This window comes from Mirounga leonina, unplaced genomic scaffold, assembly GCF_011800145.1.
Source record: "Mirounga leonina isolate KUSES-001 unplaced genomic scaffold, KU_Mleo_1.0 Mir_366, whole genome shotgun sequence".
Taxonomy (NCBI): domain Eukaryota; kingdom Metazoa; phylum Chordata; class Mammalia; order Carnivora; family Phocidae; genus Mirounga; species Mirounga leonina.
The window spans coordinates 25487575-25510725 of NW_023270709.1; the positions used below are offsets into that span (position 1 = coordinate 25487575).

The following is a 23151-nucleotide window of genomic DNA, read 5'->3' on the forward strand; positions in this document are numbered from 1 at the left end:
TTCTAGAAAAGTTCTAAAGCAAAGAGCACTGCCATGCAAAAACTAACCCCCCTTAAGGATATTTAAATCTGCAGGAAGGCAGAGCCCTGGCTTTTCATGAAACCATTAATGGACTGAGAGCTGACCTGGAGTCAAGTCTCCACCTGACTACGAGCCATTGAGCTACCAGGCCACACATCATGACCAGACTCTTCAAGAAGGCCCTGGAGCTCTGCAGCAGAATGGGACACATGGAGGAGTGTCAAAGTGGAGCCCTCGAGGGGCCCTGAGGATGTCCATCTGGGCCTCCGTGCCATGGTTTAAAGACACAGTCAACACAAGATTCCGAACTACAGTAGAAACCTGGCTTTGTATTAAGATTCAGCTCCTCCAGCCCCAATTTCTTGATAGTTAAGACATTTAGAGAATTTGCCTCCAAATTTCGCTTGTCTGAAGCACAGAAGCCCAGGTGTCATTTCTGCCTTAATCTCTGGGGCCAAAGCCCCCTTCCGTCTCACCTACCGGGCTGGACAGTCACAGTGACCACAGCCGTGGATCGCTGCTTTGAAGAATCTGTCACCATCAGCTGGAACATATAGTCTCCTTCCTGCATGGCCGACAAATGAAGGTATGGTGTCTCAACGCCCTAAGTAAAAGCAAGCAGAGATGAGAAAGAAAAAAAATGATAATTTTAAGAAGTAGCATGATGTAATGAAAAATGAATGCTTTTGGCTAAATATGGAGATCCTGCGTGAAAAAGAAATGTGTGTGCCCCAAGGAAATGCAATCTGAAGTTCAGTGTGTATCCTCACACGCTGTTGAAGAAGTACAAATTAATTTGGCCTTTCTGGAGGCCCATCTGGCAACATCCACTGACATGTTAAATGAGCATACTCCAACCAGTGATTCTACTTCTTACTACCTACACTAGGGAAATGCCCATGCACACAAGGAGCCTCACACCTGGATGCTGACAGAAGCATTGTTTATAGTAGCAAACAATGGAAACAGTCTAAATGTTCATCAACAATGCGGCACCTGGGTGGCTCAGTTAGTTAAGCAGCCAACTCTTGATTTCAGCTCGGGTCAGGATCTCAAGGTCATGAGATCGAGCCCTGTGCTGGGCCCCACACTCACTGGGGAGTCTGCTTGAGATTCTTTCTCTCCCCACCGCTTGCACTCTCTCTGTAAAATCAATCAATCAATCTTTAAATAAACTTTCATCAATGGGGTGTGGCCAGACCCACCATGATACACTACAATGTTAGTTTAAATTTAAAGTTTAAAAGAATAAGGTAGATTTATACATATTGAAATGGAGTTGGACTCCATGCTCGGCGTGGAGCCTACTTGAAGGAAAAAAAAATGTCTGTAGCTTATAAATAATGAAATGAAAGATGTTAAAGACATACCATCAAGCAAAAAGAGAAAGTTGCAGAACAATGTATAGAGTGTGACAGATATTTCTATGTGTACATATGCATATACACAGAACACACAGAAAAGATTCTGTAAGGACAGACATTAAGCTGATAAAATTATCACCATAAGGGGACTGGGGTACAATCAAGGTGTATTTGTACTTTATCAGAAGTTACCTTATTTTTAACTACAAGAAGCAATTCATGCATTACTCTTACAAGTAAAAATAATTTTTTAAAACTCTAAGACAACAAAATTTTTCTTTTTTTTTTTTTTTAAGATTTTATTTATTTATTTGATAGAGACACAGAGAGAGAGGGAATACAAGCAGTCCCTGGGAGTAGGAGAGGAAGAAGCAGGCTTCCCGCAGAGCAGGGAGCCCGATGTGGGGCTCGATCCCAGAACGCCCCAATCATGACCTGAGCCGAAGGCAGACGCTTAACGACTGAGCCACCCAGGCACCCCAACAAAATATTTCAATAAGACATTTTTTCAATTGAGTATACAATAGCTGTACTTGTCTCCAGGTTAACAACTTTCACTTTGTTGCTATTGTGTTGCTGTTGGTAACATTTCCAATTATTGCTTATGTTTGAAATTCATGGCATCATGGAAAGGATTTTTAATCCTAAACCCTATTATAATTTATTTACTTTTATAGATCCCAAGATTGTCTAAAGATAAATGTATCTGCATGTGTCTATTAAAGGTTTTAATGGAAAATTGAAAAAGAAAACTGATAGAAAATCAATTGTGTTATCACGAGGGGAACTTGTGAAATTTGAAATACATACTTTTAAGAACTTAGAAAAGGTGTTTTCCCCTACTTTGACTAAATAAAGCAAAGCATTTTGCTCTGAAAAGCTGTACAAAAGTATAATTTCCTAGTGCTTACTTCAAAATTAATATGGTTACATAAATGCTTATGCACACGGTACAGGGAATGTTGTGGCAAATGGTAAGTGGGCAGACTCACACATGTCACCAAGCATCCTCAAAGCCACTATAATCTCCAGGTAACAGCCTGGAGCCTTCAGATGGCCTTCCCCCATCTAAAGCAAAGCCTCGGCAGGATGCCCTACACGATGTTTAGACTAATAATCTAAGACTCCAGCTGACAGAGCCATCTTTGTGATTGCCCAGTTAATAAAAAGATCACCCCTTTTAACATCTTCATCTATCAATCACAAGACAATAACCTTGTTACTAGGGATAATCTCAGAGTGTCCTCTGCAGAAGGGCAGGTGTGGAGAAGCTGGCCCCACACCCAGCACTAGCTGATTCCCTTGGACATATGTTGGGCAGATATGGATGAATTCTGGGGCGTGAGCTTTGGGCACATAATTCTCAATAACTAAAGGAAAGAAAATTTGGATTTTTTTTTTAAATTTTATTGGTAAGTAATCTCCACATCCAACGAGGGGCTCTAACTCACAACCCTGAGATTAAGAGTCACACGCTCTTCTGACTGAGCCAGTCAGGCACCCCTGGAATATTTTTTTAACCAAGGAAATACAATAATGTCCCATCTTTCTGTTTTGCAGGCAAAGCCCTCTGAATCGGAAGTCTTAGCACAACAGCAGCAAACAGCACGTGCTACAACCCTTAGACAGAGATGGACACTATGGCATGGCCCTCTCAAGTCCCATAAACCCAACCAGTCATTTTAAATTCATCACAATTGCAAAATACTGTCCAGAAACATCAGAAAGTAAAGTAGGTAAGCTTTCATGGGATATCTGACTTCATCTAAAATACTAACAAGAAATTTATGTTGGACAGATGAGATGGAATTTGAAGGAGAAGTACAAGGTGGCAATACAAGGTCCTACCTTTTTTCCATTAAACTTTCAAATAATAACCTGAAACTAACAACACGGTGTGTTAACTGGAATTAAAATAAAAACGAAAGGGGTGTCTGACTGGCTCAGTCAATAGAGTATGCAACTCTTGCTCTTGGGGTCGTGAGTTCAAGCCCCACATTGGGCGTAGGGCGTGCTTACATACATACATACATACATAAAATAACAAAAAAAGAATAAAATGAAAACTGTCAAATAATAACTTAAAAACAGCAAACTGGTTAGCAATAAAAACAAAGAGTTCTGGCCAGCACCAAGAGAAGAAGAAGCAAATAGCTTATACATACTCATGTGCATACATACCACTCACAGCAAAAGTGTCTACGGTAGTATGTCTTTAGACAAATATATTTAAGATTTGAGCAAATTAAAATTTAGATACAAAAAGCTCTTAAAAAGAGACCACTAGATCCAGAAAAGATGACAATGAAGTTTCTAAAAATATGAGAAACAAAATAAGGAAAAATTTCCTGATAACAAAGTTCATGTTGGATTATTTCTAAAGTTTCTCCCAATATTAAAATAATATTTCTGTAGCAAATGTTGGGTCATACTTTCCCCAAACTAGCCTCAAGGTCAAGCTATCAACACAGGACCCACTTAGTTTCTATTCTGTGCTTATAATTTATTTACTTTTATTTATTTATAATTTATTTACTCACCAGAACGGGTGAGGGGAAAGGATGTAAGTTTGGAAAATCTATGAATTTAGGTGCTCTTCTAATAGTTGTAATACATCAGACAATCTTATAAAACATTTTCTGGATTTATACCACATAACAATAATTTAGGTAGGTAGGAAGGTAGATAGATGTGTGAAGTTTTAAATGGACAGACATATAGATGGATGGATGGATGGGTAGATGGGTAGATGGATGGATGGGTGGGTGGATAGATGAATGGATGGGTGGGTGGATGGATGGATGGGTAGATGGATGGATGCGTGAGTGGATGGGTGGACAGGTAGATGGATGGACAGGTGGGTAGGTGAATAGATGAATGGATGGGTGGGTGGATGGATGGGTAGATGGATGGATGGGTGGGTGGGTGAATGGATGGATGGGTAGATGGATGCACGGGTGGGTGGGTGGATGAATGAATGGATGGATGGTTAGATAGATGGGTAGGTGGGTGGTTGGACAGATGGGTAGGTGTGTGGGTGGTTGGTTGGATAGATGGGTAGGTGGGTGGGTGGGTGGGTGGATGGGTAGATGGATGGATGGGTGGGTGGGTAGATAGATGGATGGATGGTTGGTTAGATGGGTAGGTGGGTGGGTGGTTGGATGGACAGACAAGTAAAAGTTTGAAGGCAGGATAGAGAACTTGCCTGCATGGCCACCTCTTTGCTCTCACTCCCTGGACCCAGGGACCACTCATAGAGGACAATCTGGTGATCATCACTGCTCTGGTTTCCATTCAAAGTGATGGAGTTTTGGGGCAAAGTTATGGTCTGATTTGGTCCTGCATTGGCGACTGGAGGATGGTCCACAGCACTGGTGACTATTAGGGCTGCAGTTGTGGAGTTAGAGGCTCCATCCGAGTCTGTAACAGTCAATCTACAAAAGGGAGAAATATGAGAAATAAAATAAGGAAAATGTTGCAAAAAAAAATCATGTTGCAAGAAGATGCCAAGTCTTAAGGCAATGGTCCATTTAGTCTGCCCATGGTACATTTCTCAGAAAAACTCAGAAGATGTGTAAACAGAAATTTGAGGATGAGGTTGAGAAAAGAACAGAGTATCCGAGGGTTTTTTTGTTAATGTGTTGCTGTTGGTTTATTTTAGTTTTAGCTAGTAATACAGCCACATGATGGAGTTGTATCTCATATGGGTTTCTGACTAGTCTTGGAGACGCCAGATGAATAAATCTTCCTCAACCAACATAGGAGCCTCCCTCTAGTACCTGAGACAAAGAATGTGTCGGAGTTAGGTCCTGCCTTCAGGTCTGAGCACGTGGAGACACTACATCACTCATCAGTTTTCATCTACAAAGATTTTGCATTTTTTTTATTCTTTTCTAGAGGACTTAATATAATTATGTTTTCAGAACACTCCTTGCAGACACTCGTTCAGGACGTCCTGTGGTGAACTCACTGCTGATGAGGTCCTGGATCAGGAAATAATATGGTCACTTCATCCTTCTGGGGTAAAGATGTCGGTTCTGAACAGTGATGAATGTTATACAGGTGTTAGTAGGAATAGGATAATGAAGCTATGGGAGGAACACAGGCTTTACATGTAGTAAGGTATGTGTACGGGAGCACGTGTATTCTGTGCACCCTTTCACACTATCCCACACACTCCATACAACCAAGATCCAAACTCTGGTTCAGGCTCTGACAGCAAACCAAGCATCTGAGATCCTTCCTCCTCAGCCAGACTGTCGGGACACAAACCGGGGCCCCTAAGGGGATTTCTTCATGGTAAAATGGAGACAGCAGCAGTAATGTGCCTCAACCAGATGATGAATTAAATAAAAATTAAATGGGGAGGAGTTAGGATGGCAGAGGAGTAAGGGGACCCTATGCTTGCCTTGTCCCTCAAACACAGCTAGATAAATATCAACTCATTCTGAACACCCAGGAAATCGATCTGAGGGCTGAGAGAACAAACTGCCGAAGTAGAGGGAGAAAAGAGGCCACATTGTGGAAGGTAGGAGGTGCGGAGATGTGATTTGGGGGAGAAGAGAATCCCGGGTGCCGCAGAGGGGAGGGAGCCCTGATCACAGAGAGAGCAAAGAGCGCACAGGGGATTGAATAAGAAGAACACTTCCCCAAAGCCACTGACTGGGAAAATGAGAGAGCCTGCTTATTGTGAGTTTTTACAATCAACAGAGCTCAAAGACTGAAGTTTTAGAGGTCCGCACTGCAGCCAGTGTGGAGCCCAGTGGGCACAGTGGGGCTCCTGTGGAGAAGGAGGGCAGAGGCCTGGGAGTGGACAGCGTGGTCTGAGGATCCCCTGCATCGCACTGGAGAGACAGCTCCCCCTCCTGGAGTGCATTTGGGAGAAGTGGTACTGCCTCACGGGGACAAAAGAGCTGGCGGGCACCACGGCACTGTCCTGTTCATCAGCACAGGGGCAGAGGCACCTGCTGAGGGCAGCCAACCTGGACACCAGCTTTTTGCTGTGCTTTACTCTGAACTCCAAGCACCTGTGCATTCCTGCAACTGCCCTCTGGGGCAAACTCCTACCAGCCCCAGCGCCCCAAGACCCTCCTCCAGAGGATCATCGTGGGTCCAGGCAGCGCCGAGTCCCTAAAATTTGGAGTTTTGAAACTCTGCCAGGTGCCAGAGATAAAATATAGAAGCACTGTGCCACCAGGTGGGCAGACAGCTCAGTCGCAGACACGGTGAAGGCAGAGATCCGAGGGATACCTGGCACACAAGGAAGATTCTTCACTCTTCTGTGAGGGTTTCCTGGACAGTGGGGGCACAAATTCAGGGACCTAATTTGATTAGGTCCCTGGCGTGTCCTTTTCTTGTTCTTCCTTTTGGGTGGGGGCCCAGGGAGAGGGTGGATGCCATTTTCTTCCTCCACCCAACAGCACCACTGGATTTCAGTGAGCAGCAGAGTGAGTGCCCCCTCCCCACACCCGTCCAGGGGAGGCTGGAGCCACTTACCCCAAACCCCACCCCCTGCACTCTGCAGGTACTTCTATGCTAGGGCAAGTATGCCTAAGAGCCAGGGCAGCAGGCCTCTCCCCCAGAAAACAAGCACAAATCCCCCGCAAGCACCAAGTCTACTGATGATAGAGTGCTACAAAGTTACAGCTCTAGTGGAAATAGGATCCGGCCTTTTTTAACAAGCAGATGAAAGCATATCTAGTTAAAACTCATCACACACTGGACAAGGTCCAAACACTCCTTAGTGCAAGCAAGGAAAAACTCAGCAGAGGGCTGACCTGAGGGAAAGAGCCCCCAAAACACAGCAGCAGGGTACACGTAGCACAGACCAGACACACATCCCGAAGCACCAGGCCCTGGACAGTATATGACCTCTTCTTAATAAGCCATTACTCTCAGGAGCAGGAAACGTAACAGGCTTTCCTAACACAAAGAGGATACAGACCTAGCCAAAATGCCAACACAGAGGATATCATGCCAAAAGGAAGAACAAGAAAAGGACACGCCAGGGACCTAATCAAAACAGATATAGGGCGCCTGGGTGGCTCAGTTGGTTAAGCGACTGCCTTTGGCTCAGGTCATGATCCTGGAGTACCGGGATCGAGTCCCGCATCGGGCTCCCTGCTCGGAAGGGAGTCTGCTTCTCCCTCTGACCCTCCTCCCTCTCATGCTCTCTGTCTCTCATTCTCTCTGTCTCAAATAAATAAATAAAATCTTTAAAAAAAAAACAAAACAGATATAAACAATATGCCTGTTCCAGAATTGAAACAACAATCATAAGGACACTAGCTGGGCTTGAGAAAAGCATAGAAGGTATCAGGGAGTCCCTTACCACAGAGATAAAAGACCTAAAAACCAGTCAGGCTAAAATAAAAATGCTGTAACTGAGATGCGAAACTGACTGGATGTAATGACCACAAGGATGGAAGAAGCAGAGGAGAGAAGAGGTGACATAAAAGATAAAATTATGGAAAATAATGAAGCTGAAAAGAAGAGGGAAAGAAAAATATTGGATCACGAGTGTAGAATTAGGGAACTCAGCAACTCCATAAAGGGCAATATCATTCATATCATAGAAGTCACAGAAGAAGAGTGGGAAAAGGGACACAAGGTTTATTTGAGCAAATTATAGCTGAAAACTTCCCTAATCTGTGGAAAGAAACACTCAATCCAGGAGGCACAGATAACTCCCATCAAAATCAACAAAAGCAGGCCAACTCTAAGATATATCACAGTAAAATTTTCAAAATACAGAGATAAGGAAAAAATCCTAGAAGCAGCAAGGGAAGACAAATACAGTTAGCAGCAGATCTATCCACAGAAACTAGGCAGGCCAGAAGAGAGTGGCATGATACATTCAGCATGCTGAATGGGAAAAATATGCAGCCAAGAACACTTTATCCAGCAAGGCTGTCATTCAGGACAGAAGGAGAGATAAAGAGTTTCCCAGACAAACAAAAACTAAAGGAGTTTGTGAACAATAAACCAGCCCTGCAAGAAATATAAAAGTGGACTCTTTTGAGCGGGGAAGAAAGACCAAAAACAACAGAGGGAAAGAAAGACCGAAAACAACAAAGACTAGAAAGGAAAAGAGAAAATCTCCAAAAAACAATGACTTTACAGGTAACACAATGGCATTAACTGCATATCTCCCAATAATCACTCTGAACATAAATGGACTAAATGCTCCAATAAAGAGAAACGGGGTATCAGAATGGATAAGAAAACAAGACTCATCTATATACTGTCTATAAGAGACTCATTTTAGACGTAAAGACACCTGCAGATTCAAACTGAGGGGTTGGAGAACCATCTATCATGCTTATGAGCATCAAAAGAAAGCCAGAGTAGCCATACTTATATCAGACAAACTAGAGTTTAAAACAAAGACTGTAACAAGAGATGAATAAGGGCACTATATCATAATTAAAGGTTCTATCCATCAAGAAGATCTAACAATTGTAAATATGCCCCCAACTTGGGAACCCCAAATATATATATATATATATATATCAATTAACAACAGACAAAAAGAAACTCATTGATAACAATACAATAATAGTAGAGGACTTTAACACCCCACTTAAATCAATGGACGAATCATCTAAGCAGATCAACAAAGAAACAATGGTTTTGAATGACACACTGAACCAGATGGATTTAACAGATATATTCAGAACATTTCATCCTAAAGCAGCAGAATACACATTCTTCTTGAGTGCACATGGAACATTCTCCAGAATAGATCACATACTGGGTCACAAATCAGCCCTCAACAAATACAAAAAATTGAGATCATACCATGCATATTTTCAGACCATAATACTATGAAACTTGAAGTCAACCACAAGAAAAAATTGGGAAGACCACAAATACACGGAGGTTAAAGAACATCTTACTAAAGAATGAATGGGTTAACCAGGAAATTAAAGAAGAAATTTAAAAAAATACATGGAAGCAAAAGAAAATAAAAACACGACAGTCCAAAACCTTTGGGATGTAGCAAAGGTAAATATATAGTGATACAGGCCTTCCTCAAGAAGCAAGAAAAATCTCAAATACACAACCTAATCTTAGACCTAAAGGAGCTAGAAAAGGAACAGCAAATAAAGCCTAAATCCAGCAGGCGAAGGGAAATAAAAAGATTAGAGCAGAAATAAATGATACAGAAACTAAAAAAACAACAGAACAGATCAATGAAACCAGGATGTAGTTCTCTGAAATAATTACTAAAATTGATAAACCCCCTGCCAGACTTACCAAAAATAAAAGAGAAAGGATCCAATTAAATAAAATCACAAATGAGAGGGGGGAAATAACAACCAACACCAAAGAAATACAAAAGAAGTATAAGAGACTATTGTGAAAAACTATAGGCCAACAAACTGGACAACCTGGAAGAAATGGATAAATTCCCAGAAACATACGAACTACCAAACCTGAAACAGGAAGAAACAGAAAACTTGAACAGACCCATAACCAACAAGGAAATTGAAGCAGTAATTAAAAATTTCCCAACAAACAAAAGTCCAGGGCCAGATGGCTTCCCAGGGGAATTCTACCAAACATTTAAAGAAGAGTTAATACCTATTCTTCTCAAACTGTTCCAGAAAATAGAAACAGAAGGAAAACTTCCAAACTCATTCTCTGAGGCCAGCAATACCCTGATAGTAAAACCAGATAAAGACTCCACTATAAAAGAGAACTACAGGCCATAATCCCCGATGAACATGGACACAAAATTCTCAATAAAATACTAAAAATTGAATCCAACAGTACTTTAGAAGAATCACTCACCACAGTCAAGTGGGATTTATTCCTGGTGGCTGCAAGGGTGGTTCAGTATTTGCAAATCAATCAATGTGATTAGTTGACCACATTAATAAAAGAAAGAATAAGAACCATACAATACTGTCAAAGGATGCAGAAAAAGTATCTGACAAAGGACAACAATCATTCATGATAAAAGCCCTCAAAAAAGTAGGGACAGAGGAAACACCTTAACATAATGAAGGCCATATATGAAAAACCCACAGCTAATATCATCCTCAATGGGGAAAAATTGAGAGCTTTTCTTCTATGGTCAGGAAGAAAGGAATGTCCACTATCACCACTGTGATTTAACATAGTACTAGAAGTCCTAGCTACAGCAATCAGACAACAAAAAGACAAAAGTCATCCAAATTGTCAAGGAAGAAGTCAAACTTTCACTGTTGACAGATGACATGATACTCTATGTAGAAATGAAATACTCCACCAAAAAAATTGCTAGAACTGGTACAGGAATTCTGTAAAGTCTCAGGATATAAAATCAGCACACAGAAGTCTGTTGCATTTCTATACACCAATAATGAAGCAGCAGAAAGAGAAATTAAGGAGTCAATCCCATTTACAATGGCACCAAAAACCATAAGATACCTAGGAATAAACCTAACCAAAGAGGTAAAAGACCTGTACTCTGAAAACTACAGTAAACACTTATGAAAGAAATCAAAGATGACACAAAGAAATGGAAAAACATTCCATGCTCATAGATTGGAAGAACAAATATTGTTAAAATGTCTATACTACCCAAAGCAATCTACACATTTAATGCAATCCCTATCAAAATACCACCAGAATTTTTCACAAAGCTAGAACAAATAATCCTAAAACTTGTAATGGGAACCACAAGGGACCCCGAATAGTCAAAGCAATCTTGAGAAAGAAAAGCAAAGCTGGTGACATCACAATTCCGGACCTCCAGCTCTATTACAAAGCTGTAATCATCAAGACAGTATGGTACTGGCACAAAAACAGACAGATCAATGGAACAGAATATAGAACCCAGAAATGGACCCTCAACTCTATGATCCACTAATCTCCAACAAAGCAGGAAAGAATATCCAATGGAAAAAAGATAGTCTCTTCAGAAAAGGGTGTTGGGAAAATTGGACAGCCCCATGCAGAAGAATGAAACTGGACCGCTTTCTTACACCATGCACAAAAATAAACTCAAAATGGATGAAAGACCTAAATGTAAGACAGGAATCCATCAAAATCCTAGAGGAGAGGGGCACCTCGGTGGCTCAGTCGTTAAGCATCTGCCTTCAGCTCAGGTCATGATCCCAGGGCCCTGGGATTGAGCCCTGCATCGGGCTCCCTCCTCGGCGGGAAGCCTGCTTCTCCCTCCCCCACTCCCCCTGCTTGTGTTCCTTCTCTTGCTGTTTCTCTGTCAAATAAATAAATAAAATCTTTAAAAAAAAAAGTCCTAGAGGAGAACACCTATGACCTCTGTGACCTCGGCCAGAGCAACTTGTCCCTAGACACGTCTCTGGAGGCAAGGGAAACAAAGGCAAAAATGAACTATTGGGATTTCATCAAGATAAAAAGCTTCTGCACAGCAAAGGAAACAATCAACAAGACTAAAAGGCAACCTACAGGATGGGAGAAGATATTTGCAAACAACATTATCAGATAAAGGGCTAGTATCCAAAATCTATAAAGAACTTATCAAAGTCAACGCCAAAAAACAAATAAATAAACCAGTTAAGAAATGGGCAGAAGAGTCTACGGCCGTACCACCCTGAATGCGCCCGATCTCGTCTGATCTCGGAAGCTAAGCAGGGTCGGGCCTGGTTAGTACTTGGATGGGAGAAACGGGCAGAAGACATGAACAGACATTTTTCCAAAGAAGACATCCAAATGGCCAACAGACACATGAAAAAGTGCTCAACATTGCTCGGCATCAGGGAAATCCAAATCAAAACCTCAATGAGATACCACCTCACACCAGTCAGATTGGCTAAAATTAACAAGTCAGGAAACGACAGATGTTGGCGGGGATGCGGAGAAAGGGGAACCCGCCTACACTGTTGGTGGGAATGCAAGCTGGTGCAGCCACTGTGGAAAACAGTAGATTTCCTCAAAAGGTTAAATATAGGACAACATTATGATCCAGCAAGTACACTACCAGGTATTTATCCAAAGGATACAAAAATACTAATTCAAAGGGGCACATGCACCCCATTGTTCATAGCAATATTATCAACAATAGCCAAATTATGGAAGCAGCCCAAATGTCCATTGGCTGATGAATGGATAAAGCAGATGTGGTATATATATAATGGAATATTACTCAGCCATCAAAAAGGATGAATTCTTGCCATTTGCAATGATGTGGATGGAGCTAGAAAGTACAGTGCTAAGTGAAATAAGTCAGAGAAAAACAAAATCATATGATTTCACTCATATGTGGAATTTAAGAAACAGATGAACATAGGGGAAGTAAGAAAAGAAATGAAAAGAGAGGGAGGCAAACCATGAGAGAATCTCAACTATAGAGAACAAGCTAAGGGTTGCTGGAGGGGAGGGGGGTGGGGGGATGGGGTAACTGGGTGATGGGCATTAAGGAGGGCATGTGATGTAATGAGCACTGGGTGTTACATGAGACTGATGAATCACTGAATTCTCCTGAAACCAATACTACATTATATGTTAGCTATCTAGAACTTAAATAAAAACTTGAAATAAAAAAAAGAATCAAAATAACCGCATAAAGTGGCATGAACATATACAATATGAGTGTACAAGTATCTGTTTGAGTCCCTGCTATCAATTCTTTGGGGGTCTATCTCTATCTAGAAGCAAGTTCTTCTCTATCTAGAAGCAAGATACAGACATGGTAATTCTATGCTTAATGTTTTGAGGAACTAACAAACTATTCTCTGCGCAGGTGCACCATTTTACTTTCCCACCAGCAGTGCCCAAGGGTTCCCATTTCACCATATCCTCACCAACACTTACTTTCCACTTTTTAAATAATAAGCCATCCTAATGGGGTAAGCTACTTCTTAAGCTGAGATTTCAAATAAACGTTTTCACAACATATGTACAATGTAAAATACTCTAGAGCACCTCTGTGAACTTTTTAGTCAAAGATGAATCCATCTTTGGATGAATGCCTGGGAATTTCTTACCCTAGTCAGACTTCAGAAGATTCATAGATATATGGATGCATGGATAGATGGATTTCTTTGAAATCATTAAATTCTTAAAGACCTTAAAAATATAATAAGCCAAAATATGTGGGTTACAATTAAAGAGTACTTAGAGGAAAATTATAGTTTTAAAGTCTTGATAGACATTTAAGGAAGATTTATTTATTTATTTATTTATTTAAAGATTTTATTTATTTATTTGAGAGAGAGAGTGAGAGAGAGAGAGCACAAGAGCGGGGAGCGGGAGAGGGAGAAGCAGACTCCCTGCTGAGCAGGGAGCCCGATATGGGATTTGATTCCGGGACTCCAGGATCATGACCTGAGCCGAAGGCAGTCGCTTAACCAACTGAGCCACCCAGGCGCCCTTAAGGAAGATTTAATATGAATGATCCAAGCTTCTACTCTAAGAATTTAGAAGAAGAGCAAAGTAAATCAAAAGTAAATAAAAGTAAAGAAATAATAAAGATATGAGCAGAAACCAACAAATTAGAAAATAGACAAAATTAACACAGCTCTAGTTAGGGGTTCTTTGAAAAGATAAACAAAATTAACAAAATCCTTAATTAGACTGATCAGAAAAAAGAGAACACAAGTCATCAATAGAGTAAATGAAAAAGGAGTTATCACCACAGATTCTATGGGTATGAAAGGATAATATGAAAATACTATAAAACCCTTTGTGCCAACAAATTTGACAATTTAGATGGAATAGACAAGCTTCTTGCAAAATACAAGTTATCAAAAACCTATGCAAGGAAAATATAAAACCAGCAACAGAAAATCTAAATAGCCTTACAACTATTTTAAAAATTACATTTGCTATCAAAAACTTTCCCAAAAAGAAAACTCCAGGCCCAGTGATTTTACTGGTGAATTCTATCAAACATTCAAGGAAGAAACACCACCAGTTGTTCACAAATGTTTCAGAAAGTAGAGGAGGAGAGATCACTGGCCACCTTGTTTCATCAGGCCAGAGTGATCCTCATACCCAAACTTGACAAAGACACTGCAAAAAAAAGAAAGAATGGCATTGACCAATATCTCTCATGAAGATAGACAAAAAACCCTTACCAAAATATTAGCAAGTTTAATCCAATGCTATATAAAAAGGATATCATGACCAAATACATTTACCCCATGAATGCAAGGTTGATTTAACATTCAAAAATACCACACAATACATAAAAATAACTCAAAAGAGATCAAAGATCTAAATATAAAACCTAGAACTACAGAGGTACTAGAAAAAACATAGGAAATCTTTACAGTCTTAGGATAGGCAAAGCTTACTTAATTAGAACACAAAAAGCATAAAACAAAAGAAAAAAAATTGATGAATTAGACTTCCATCAAAACGTAGAATTTTTGCTCTTTCAAAGATTAAGAAAATACACTTGATCTTAGCCAAAAGGTTGAGAAGCTATTGAAAGATTAAGAAAATAAAAAAATCATATACTGACAGAAAATATCCACAACACATATATAAAATAATGAGCTTGTTTCAGAATGTATAAAGACTTGGGGTGCATGGGTGGCTCAGTCGGTTGGGCATCTGCCTTCGGCTCAGGTCATGATCCCAGCATCCTGGGATCGAGCCCCACATCAGGCTCCCTGCTCAGTGGGAAGCCTGCTTCTCCCTCTCCCTCTGCACCTCCCCCTGCTTGTGCTCTCTCTGTCAAATAAATAAATAAAAATCTTTAAAAAAAGAATATATAAAGTCTCTTAAAACTAAATAAGACAAACAATACAATTTTTTAAATAAGGAAAGGAAGGGCACCTGGCTGGCTCAGTTGGTAGAACATGCGACTCTTGGTCTTAGGGTCATGAGTTTGAGCCCCCATGTTGGGCAGTTTACTTAAAAAAATAAAGGGGACATTTAAAAAAATAAAATAGGAAAAGGATACTTCACAGAAGAAGTTATATGAATGGCCAATAAGCACCTGAAAATATGCTTATTATGATTGGTCATCACGAAAATGCAAATTAAAACCATAAGGAGATACTACCATTCATTAAATTAAATTAAAAAGACTGACTATACCAAGTATTGGTGAGTATGTGGAGACTGGAACACCCACCTCAGGAAAGAGCTTGGCAATTTCTTAAAATGTTAAACATAAACTCACCATAGAACCAGACCTTCCCACTATTCCACGATTTACCCCATAAAAATAAAAATACCTGTCCACACAGATACTTAAAGTAAATGTTAATGGCACCTTTATTTGTAGTAGTTCAAAGCTGTAAACAGCCCAGATGTCCATACTAGATGGAAGGATAAATAAATTGTGGTATATCCACAGACCAGAATAGTAGTCAGCAACAAAAAGGAACAACCTATTGGACAGACGATATGGATGAATCAAAATCATTTGCAGAGTGAAAGAAGACACAGGTAAAAAGGAGTACATATTATATGATTCCATTTATGTGAAATTCTAGACAGTACAAAATAATTTAAACTGACAGAAAGCAGCTCTGTGCTGCCCAAGGACAGGAGTGAAGAGACAAATGGAAATCCAAGGGGCATGAGGAGACTTCCAGGTTGAGGGACATGTTTATTATCTTGATTGTGGTGATGGTCTTCCAGACAGTCACATGTCAAAACTCATCAAGTGTTATATCTTAATCATGCATAGTTCATTATGCTTCAGTTATATCTTTAAAAGTTATGGAAAGAAAAAGATTAAGAAACATAAATCACACAACTCTGCCTCACCTTGAAGATACAAAATTTCTTTCACATAACAACACAGCAAAAGGATGCCATCCCCATACCATTCCTACAAACAAAACCAAATGTTTCCAATAACCAGGCCCTTCCAATTCATATTCAGCCATGAGCCTATCAGTCGAAAGTGGCTGCCAACCAAAACCCCCAAGGAAACCTCAACGGCCTTGACCTCTTGATCAAAATGAAAAGAGACACAGTGTAGTGTAAAGGCAGGAGTTTAAGGAAATAGTCACAACACAAGTTCTGAAAGCACAACAAAGGTGGAGAAACCACTTGCCTGAAAGTGTAGTTTCCAGGAACGAGGTTAGACAGATGTAGGACGGGGGAATCTGTGGGAGTCTCTTCTCGGAAGGGGCCGCTAATTTCTTCCCAGTGGTAATTGACGATTTTAGTGTCATCCGTACTTTCTAGAAAGATTTATTTACTTATTTAAATTTTGTTTTATTTTATTATGTTATGTTAATCACCATACATCATTAGTTTTTGATGTAGTGTTCCATGATTCATTGTTTGTGCAGAACACCCAGTGCTCCATGCAGAACGTGCCCTCTTTAATACCCATCACCAGGCTAACCCATCCTCCCACCCGCCTCTCCTCGAGAACCCTCAGTTTGTTTTTCAGAGTCCATCGTCTCTCATGGTTCATCTCCCCCTCCGATTGCCCCCCTTCATTTTTGCCTTCCTTCTCCTAATGTCCTCCATGGTATTCCTTATGTTCCACAAATAAAGATTTAAAAATAAGTGAAGGCTAGAATGAAATGCAACAACAGTAAAACATAAATTTTGTAATTTATTGTCTTCATGCTTAAATTTGTTTTTGCATTGAATTATAGAATTACATAGATTTCAATGGACATGTCTTATGTGCTGGCAGGAGGATCTCTTCTTCTCCCTAAACTATCATCACTATTTTCCTCCTGAATTTCCTCAGTTGTGAATTTAAAAAAGCACAGTGACAGGCACTCTTGCTTTTTGAAGAACAGGAGTCAAGCAGATGTACCATATTGAAATGCTACTTCTACTCATCTCGACTACAGCACGTGATACCTTCCTGGTATTTTCCGTACGTATCTGAAGTGACCGATAAAGAATTAAGAGACGCTTACATATAAATACAACACGCCTTTACTATCCCCATCATTCAGGTGTAAATCCAGACAAAGGTAGTACCCTACAAGAAAACTTCCCTTTTCTGCTTTGGGAGAGAGCAAACCAATGTGCTCTGTAGAATCAGAGACTTAGACCTGGAAGGGAGCCCGCTGCATCTAATGCAGGGAAAGAACGAACTAGTTCAAATGACAGATTAATAACCCCACTTTCCTGTACCTGAGCTGTCCTGCATTAGAGAAATCAAAATGTGGTACATTCCCTCATGTAAATATTTTCATCTAAAATATGCTTTGTTTTCAAGCTGGGAAGGGGGGAAATGTGGATATTTATATTTGAATAGGCACAGATGGTGAGGTCAGTGTGATTTCTGTGTATTTGCAGACTTGCAAAATGGAGCCGCATTAGCTGCTGACAATTACCCTTCTTCCAATAACCAAGGCAAAGATTCTTTACTCCACCAGCTCTGGTATTAGCTTTGTGATGAAATGTACATAAATGCAAATACCGGTTACACTGAGATTGAACTTATTTTGTCATACGTCTCTGTCTATATTAATATACTGCCAAACGTAGGGAATGTTTTCATCTCTCTTCACCTGCACGGAGGCCTGGAGTCAGGGGCCCCTTCCACATATAAGAGAAGGAATGAACTCCGATTGAATAATAAACCCTACCCACCCTAGATGAAGGCAACCCTTCTCATATTTGTGAACGTGGTTTTCCAATTGCTCATCACATACACCTCGTCAAAAGGAGATTCTCTAAGAATCGCTTTAATTCTAAATCGAACAGTTAGGCTCTAAGGAAGTCTTCACGGACAGGTGGGACATACTGCAAGATGAGCTCGGCACAAAGCTGTGATGAAGGGGCCCCAGGGCTGTGAGCCACACGCACAACGACAAAGACGCTCTTGCGTCCTCCTTGGTGCATGAGCCCTCCCAGCCTCCACCCACAGCACCATACAACCTCGCCCTGTGCAGGGCGGAGAGGCCCTGACGCGTCGCAGGTACCCACGGCTGCCATCGAGGAAGGCCGACGTCCAAGGCAGGGTGAGGGCTTGCATCTGGGGAGAAACCACCGCTGTGGGGGGCAGGTTGACTCTTCTGGCTGTGTGACAGAGGAAGGGACACTGAGCCCCTTACGTGTGCACAGATCGTAACCGCGATAAAATCATCTGCTTTTTAAAAGTTGGTTAAAACATCCTGTCAAGATGGTGTTTATCCCGGGACGCCTCGGTGGCTCAGTCGGTTAAGCATCTGTCTTAGGTTCAGGTCATGATCCTGGAGTCCCAGGATCGAGTCTGCATCGGGCTCCCCACTCAGTAGGGAGTCTGCTTCTCCCTCTGCTCCTTCCCCTGCCCATGCTCTCTCTCTGTTGCTTTCAACTCTCTCTCAAAAAAATAAATAAAGTCTTTTTTTTCTATTTTATTTTATCTTATTTTGTCAGAGAGAGAGTGAGCATGCACAGAGGGGAGGGGCAGAGGCAGAGGGAGAAGCAGGCTCCCCGTGGAGCAGGGAGCGGGACTCGATCCCAGGACCCTGGATCATGGTCTGAGCCGAAGGCAGACGCTCAACGACTAAGCCACCCAGGCGCCCCAATAAATAAAATCTTAAAAAAAAAAAAAAAAAAGGCATTTACCCTACAGGCTCAACTGTGGAGAGTAATTCCGAACGGTTTGGAACTTTCCTATTAAATTTTAGGAGCTTGTCTGCAGATTTACATTTCTGCAGATAAGCCCAGGCTCAGGGGACATGTGTGATGATAACCCAGGGCTTCATCAAGAACATGAGTGCTAACTGCAGGCAAGGAGCAGTGGAGTCCAGTTCCAGGTCCTAGAGCCGTCACCTGGGTGTTCAATCTTCGAGCGCATGCACCCTCCCCTCCCCCAGCACCCGCTCTGGCTGGGATAACAGTCAGGCAGAATGGGCAAAGCCTGAGGGACAGCTGGGAGGCAGAGCTGGCAGAGCGGTGGGCCGCCTCAGGTGCGCAGGCTGGGCCCATGCGGACAAAGGGCCCCGCTTCTAATTCACACGAATGCACTGGCCTGTGGGTTGCTGGCGGCCTGACCTCAGGTGCTCAGCAGACGGTATCTGAAACCCGCACCCCCCGACCCCCCACGGAAGGTGAGGCTGAGTCCTGGGCAAGGGAGGTGGAGGAGTGCCCAGAGCAAAGGAGACGGCCAAGGGGCGGCCCTGTGCCACCCCCTCAGGTCAACCTTAAATAGCAGCGTTAAGCAAGTACTAAGAATTACACAGACCTCGGAAAGGAAAACAAAAGAACAAACGAGAATCGTTGCATATGTTCTCTAGAGTAGAGCCAAACGTAAAAATAAAAAAGATAGATTAGCAAGTTATTCAGGCACCCAAAACGGAGATACACGCATTCTCTCACACAGGCTTACCTGGCTTAACTGTGACATTGACAAATCCTTCTCCAAAGGCATTTTCACCAGAAACTGCTACTTTGAAGGCATAAAGTCCTGCTGACAACTGCAACGTAAAGAAAAGTTACACAGGTAAACACGCCGAAGACGTGACGGGTCCACTGCCTAGAAAGTGCTAACACCTCACAGAAGCCGCGGTCCTGAAGTGAGCGGAGCGCAGGGGCTGGGGAGCGTCTCCTCGGGAGAGGTGCCGACAGTGCCCCAGGGTCGAGGGTCACGCAGGAAGGGCCTGCGGCCTGGTTACGGACGCTCACGGGCGGACAGACGCCCACGGAGCCCGAACGGCCGAGGGCAGCAGCTCGTGGGCGTGGGAATCACGCTGTTTTTACTAAGTCGCTGGGCGAGGCGGCCGTCGGTGGTCCGGGTGCCACACTCGGAGAAGCAGGGCTCAGGGACGCAGGCGAGAGGGGAGCTCACGCTCACCCCCAGCTGTGCGGTCTCAGGAACCAAGAGGAGATAGTCATCGGGCGGGAAACCAGACCCCGGGCAGCTCAGTCAGTTTATTGATCCTTATGGTTCGGGAGGGGGGCGTGTTTCTTCTGGTGAGGGGCCTACCTCCTGGAGCCAAAGCATTCGGCAGCTGGAATGGGATTACTGGCAGCTCTGCTGGGAAGCAGACAGAACCAGAATGTCTCTACCACTGCACAGAGAACAGGGCCGGGGCGCCTGGGCAGCTCAGTCATTAAGCGTCTGCCTTCGGCTCAGGTCATGATCCCAGGGTCCTGGGATCGAGCCCCGCATCGGGCTCCCTGCTCAGCGGGAAGCCTGCTTCTCCCTCTCCCACTCCCCCTCCTCTCTGTCTCTCTCTGTCTCTCATGAATGAATAAATAAGATCTTTGAAATAAAAAAAAAAAGAGAGAGAGAGAGAATGGGACTTGGAAGACAGACTTTGCAACCTCACCACAGAGACCCTTGGGCAACCAGCCTCTTTTCTCCAAGCTGATATGCCAAGTCATTCAAATAAAGAAAAACCATCTGAAAGTCTCCTTCTTTCACCATCTGCCTGTCTGTCTACACGGCAGGAAGTTCATTCATTTATCACCTTCTTCTGTCATCATAAAACAGATTTCGGGGTTCAACCTCTGACACAAACAGCCTCCAGTTACTTACATGAGAGACATGAAGAGTTTGCGTGTGTCTTTCTTTTATTTCATCTCGGTAGTTGACAGGGTGGCTTATTAAACTCCATTCGTAGCTGTAGGTGGTTTCTGGGAGCAAAAACAGAAATATGAGTCGTCATAAACTCGGGAAGGTCGCCGTACACAATCTGGGCGGAGGCAAGAGGATGACAGCCCTGACTCCAGTGGGAGGGGTACCTGAGACACTCTGAACTCTGCCGCCAACCTTCATCCAGGTAAGGAATAGCAGGGTTTCCTACCCTTTTAGTTTCCGTTCTATCAGAATAATATACAGCTTATGCAAAATTCATGACATGTAGAAAGTGAAAGAAAGAAAAACATCTCCCTGATCTCCCACGTAGCATCTGATGACATTCCTTTCAGGGTGACTATGGATGTGTATCTACATTTCCACCTGGTATAATCCACTGTACTTCTTCTCCTTTTAATAAAAGGCAAGGAGATTTCCATTGGTTTCATCTGTTGTGGGGTTTCTTTAAAGACACAAACACGATGACACCTTCTGTATGAAGGTGAAGCGGTCTCCCACCGTGAGATGCTAGTAGTTCAAGGGAGAAGTCAGCCGACAGCACTACAGACAAATGCCAAATATCATCATCTCTGCTTCAATGTCGACCCACATGTGGTAGGGGGAACGAATGAAGGAACACCTGCATGAGAACCACTCAGCACTGTGGGAACGAACACAGCCTAAGAAAGAAGACCTCTGACAGGTCAGGGGGAGAGCACCCATGTTTGGGGAAGAGGAGAGCGCTGCTCGAGCAGAAGAAAGGGCACTTTGAGCAACACGTTTCAAGGAGCTGGCGTGAGACACCCTGAGCACCTCAGAGCCCTGCTGTCAGCAGGGGCATACCTGTCAACAGAGCGCGGCACACACCCCGTCGCCTCTCGGTGCAATCTTCCCGGGCTCTGTGGGTCAGCACAGCTCAGGCTCTGGGACGGGGACACCTCTCCTGCGCTCTAATTCACCCCTTGCTTTGCATCCTCAGCAATGCGTGACCTTCCGTCCCAACCAATGGAAGGACATGTCCTGTATTCAGTTTCCCACACTCCTCGATTTTAAACTATCTCAATGAGGCTGAATGCTTACGACCAGCAGAGCCTCGTCAGCGCTCTCGGCCTTGGCCTTCGGTCGCGACCTCTCACGGTGCGGTGAGTAACCTGTAAAGACCGGTGAAGAGCGACCCAGCCCACCGGCCTCTGGTGTCACGAAGGGAAGTCAAGCTCTCACCTGCAGGGGGCGCACGCACAACAAAAGCCTTCAGGTCCACTTGGTTCTCCGGTAAAGTCATTACGAGATTGTCGCCGGCGGACACCGTGAGGGCTTTCACTACAAGTTGATTAGAAATAGTACAGTCCTTTATAAACAATAATGATGTTATATTACTGCCCTATAATAGGTTTGTTATTTATTTACTTATTTTTTTAAGATTTTATTTATTCATTCGTGAGAGACAGAGAGAGACAGAGAGGAGGGGGAGTGGGAGAGGGAAAATGAGACCCCCTGCCAAGCAGGGAGCCCGATGCGGGGCTCGATCCCAGGACCCTGGGATCATGACCTGAGCTGAAGGCAGACACTTAACGACTGAGCCACCCAGGTGCCCCTAGATTTGTTTTTAGATAAGATAACATAACATACTTTTATAATAGTTCTCCCTCTGATTTTATCTAAGACACTTCTTTCCTCTGGCTAGTAACTGCACCACGACCTATATTATGATGCAGGGCAGATTTCGTAAATTTCAAGTCATCCATGGGAGGTGACAAGGTAAAGAAAATATGATTTGGGGGGCGCCTGAGTGGCTCAGTCGGTTAAGCATCTGCCTTCGGCTCAGGTCATGATCCCAGGGTCCTGGGATCGAGCCCCGCATCGGGCTCCCTGCTCGGCGGGAAGCCTGCTTCTCCCTCTCCCACTCCCCCTGCTTGTGTTCCCTCGCTCGCTGTGTCTCTGTCAAAAAAATAAACAAAATCTTAAAAAAAAAAAAAGAAAGAAAATATGATTTGGATTGACTGAGCACAGTGTTGGGTAACAAGGGTACTGTGGGTTGAGTCTCTTTTCTCTCTTACCAGACTTAGCGCTTCCTGACTCCCTGGTATGAGCTATTTTTATTAAAAAATTGAGTGTAATCATAAGTGTCTCTGTATCATTAGTCACATACCACTCAGTTCTGATAGCAGCCTCATGAATTATCGCTAATGGCCTTGCTCTTGGAACCTTTCCAAGAGAAAACCCAACCTCCATAAAGAGGCGATTTTAACTCAGGCAGCGGGGACATTCACTCTCATCAAAAGCACTTACCCACTAAGCCGGCCTTCAGAACCATGTCCATTCACCTTCTCCATAACCACGTTCACTCTCATC

General features: G+C 42.9%; 1 protein-coding gene across 3 annotated transcripts in view; it reads right to left on the reverse strand.

Moving 5' to 3' along the window:
- KIAA0319 (KIAA0319 ortholog) overlaps nucleotides 1–23151 on the reverse strand; it is a 96800-nt gene that overhangs the window by 22340 nt on the left and 51309 nt on the right. For all 3 annotated transcript variants that reach the window (XM_034985780.1, XM_034985781.1, XM_034985782.1), the window contains exons 5-11: nucleotides 22021–22119; nucleotides 20761–20858; nucleotides 19609–19696; nucleotides 18222–18314; nucleotides 16375–16504; nucleotides 4591–4819; nucleotides 502–625 (exon numbers count right to left, since the gene is read on the reverse strand). In XM_034985780.1, coding sequence (XP_034841671.1) covers nucleotides 502–625; nucleotides 4591–4819; nucleotides 16375–16504; nucleotides 18222–18314; nucleotides 19609–19696; nucleotides 20761–20858; nucleotides 22021–22119 — 861 coding nt within the window. The remainder of the gene's footprint in view (nucleotides 1–501; nucleotides 626–4590; nucleotides 4820–16374; nucleotides 16505–18221; nucleotides 18315–19608; nucleotides 19697–20760; nucleotides 20859–22020; nucleotides 22120–23151) is intronic.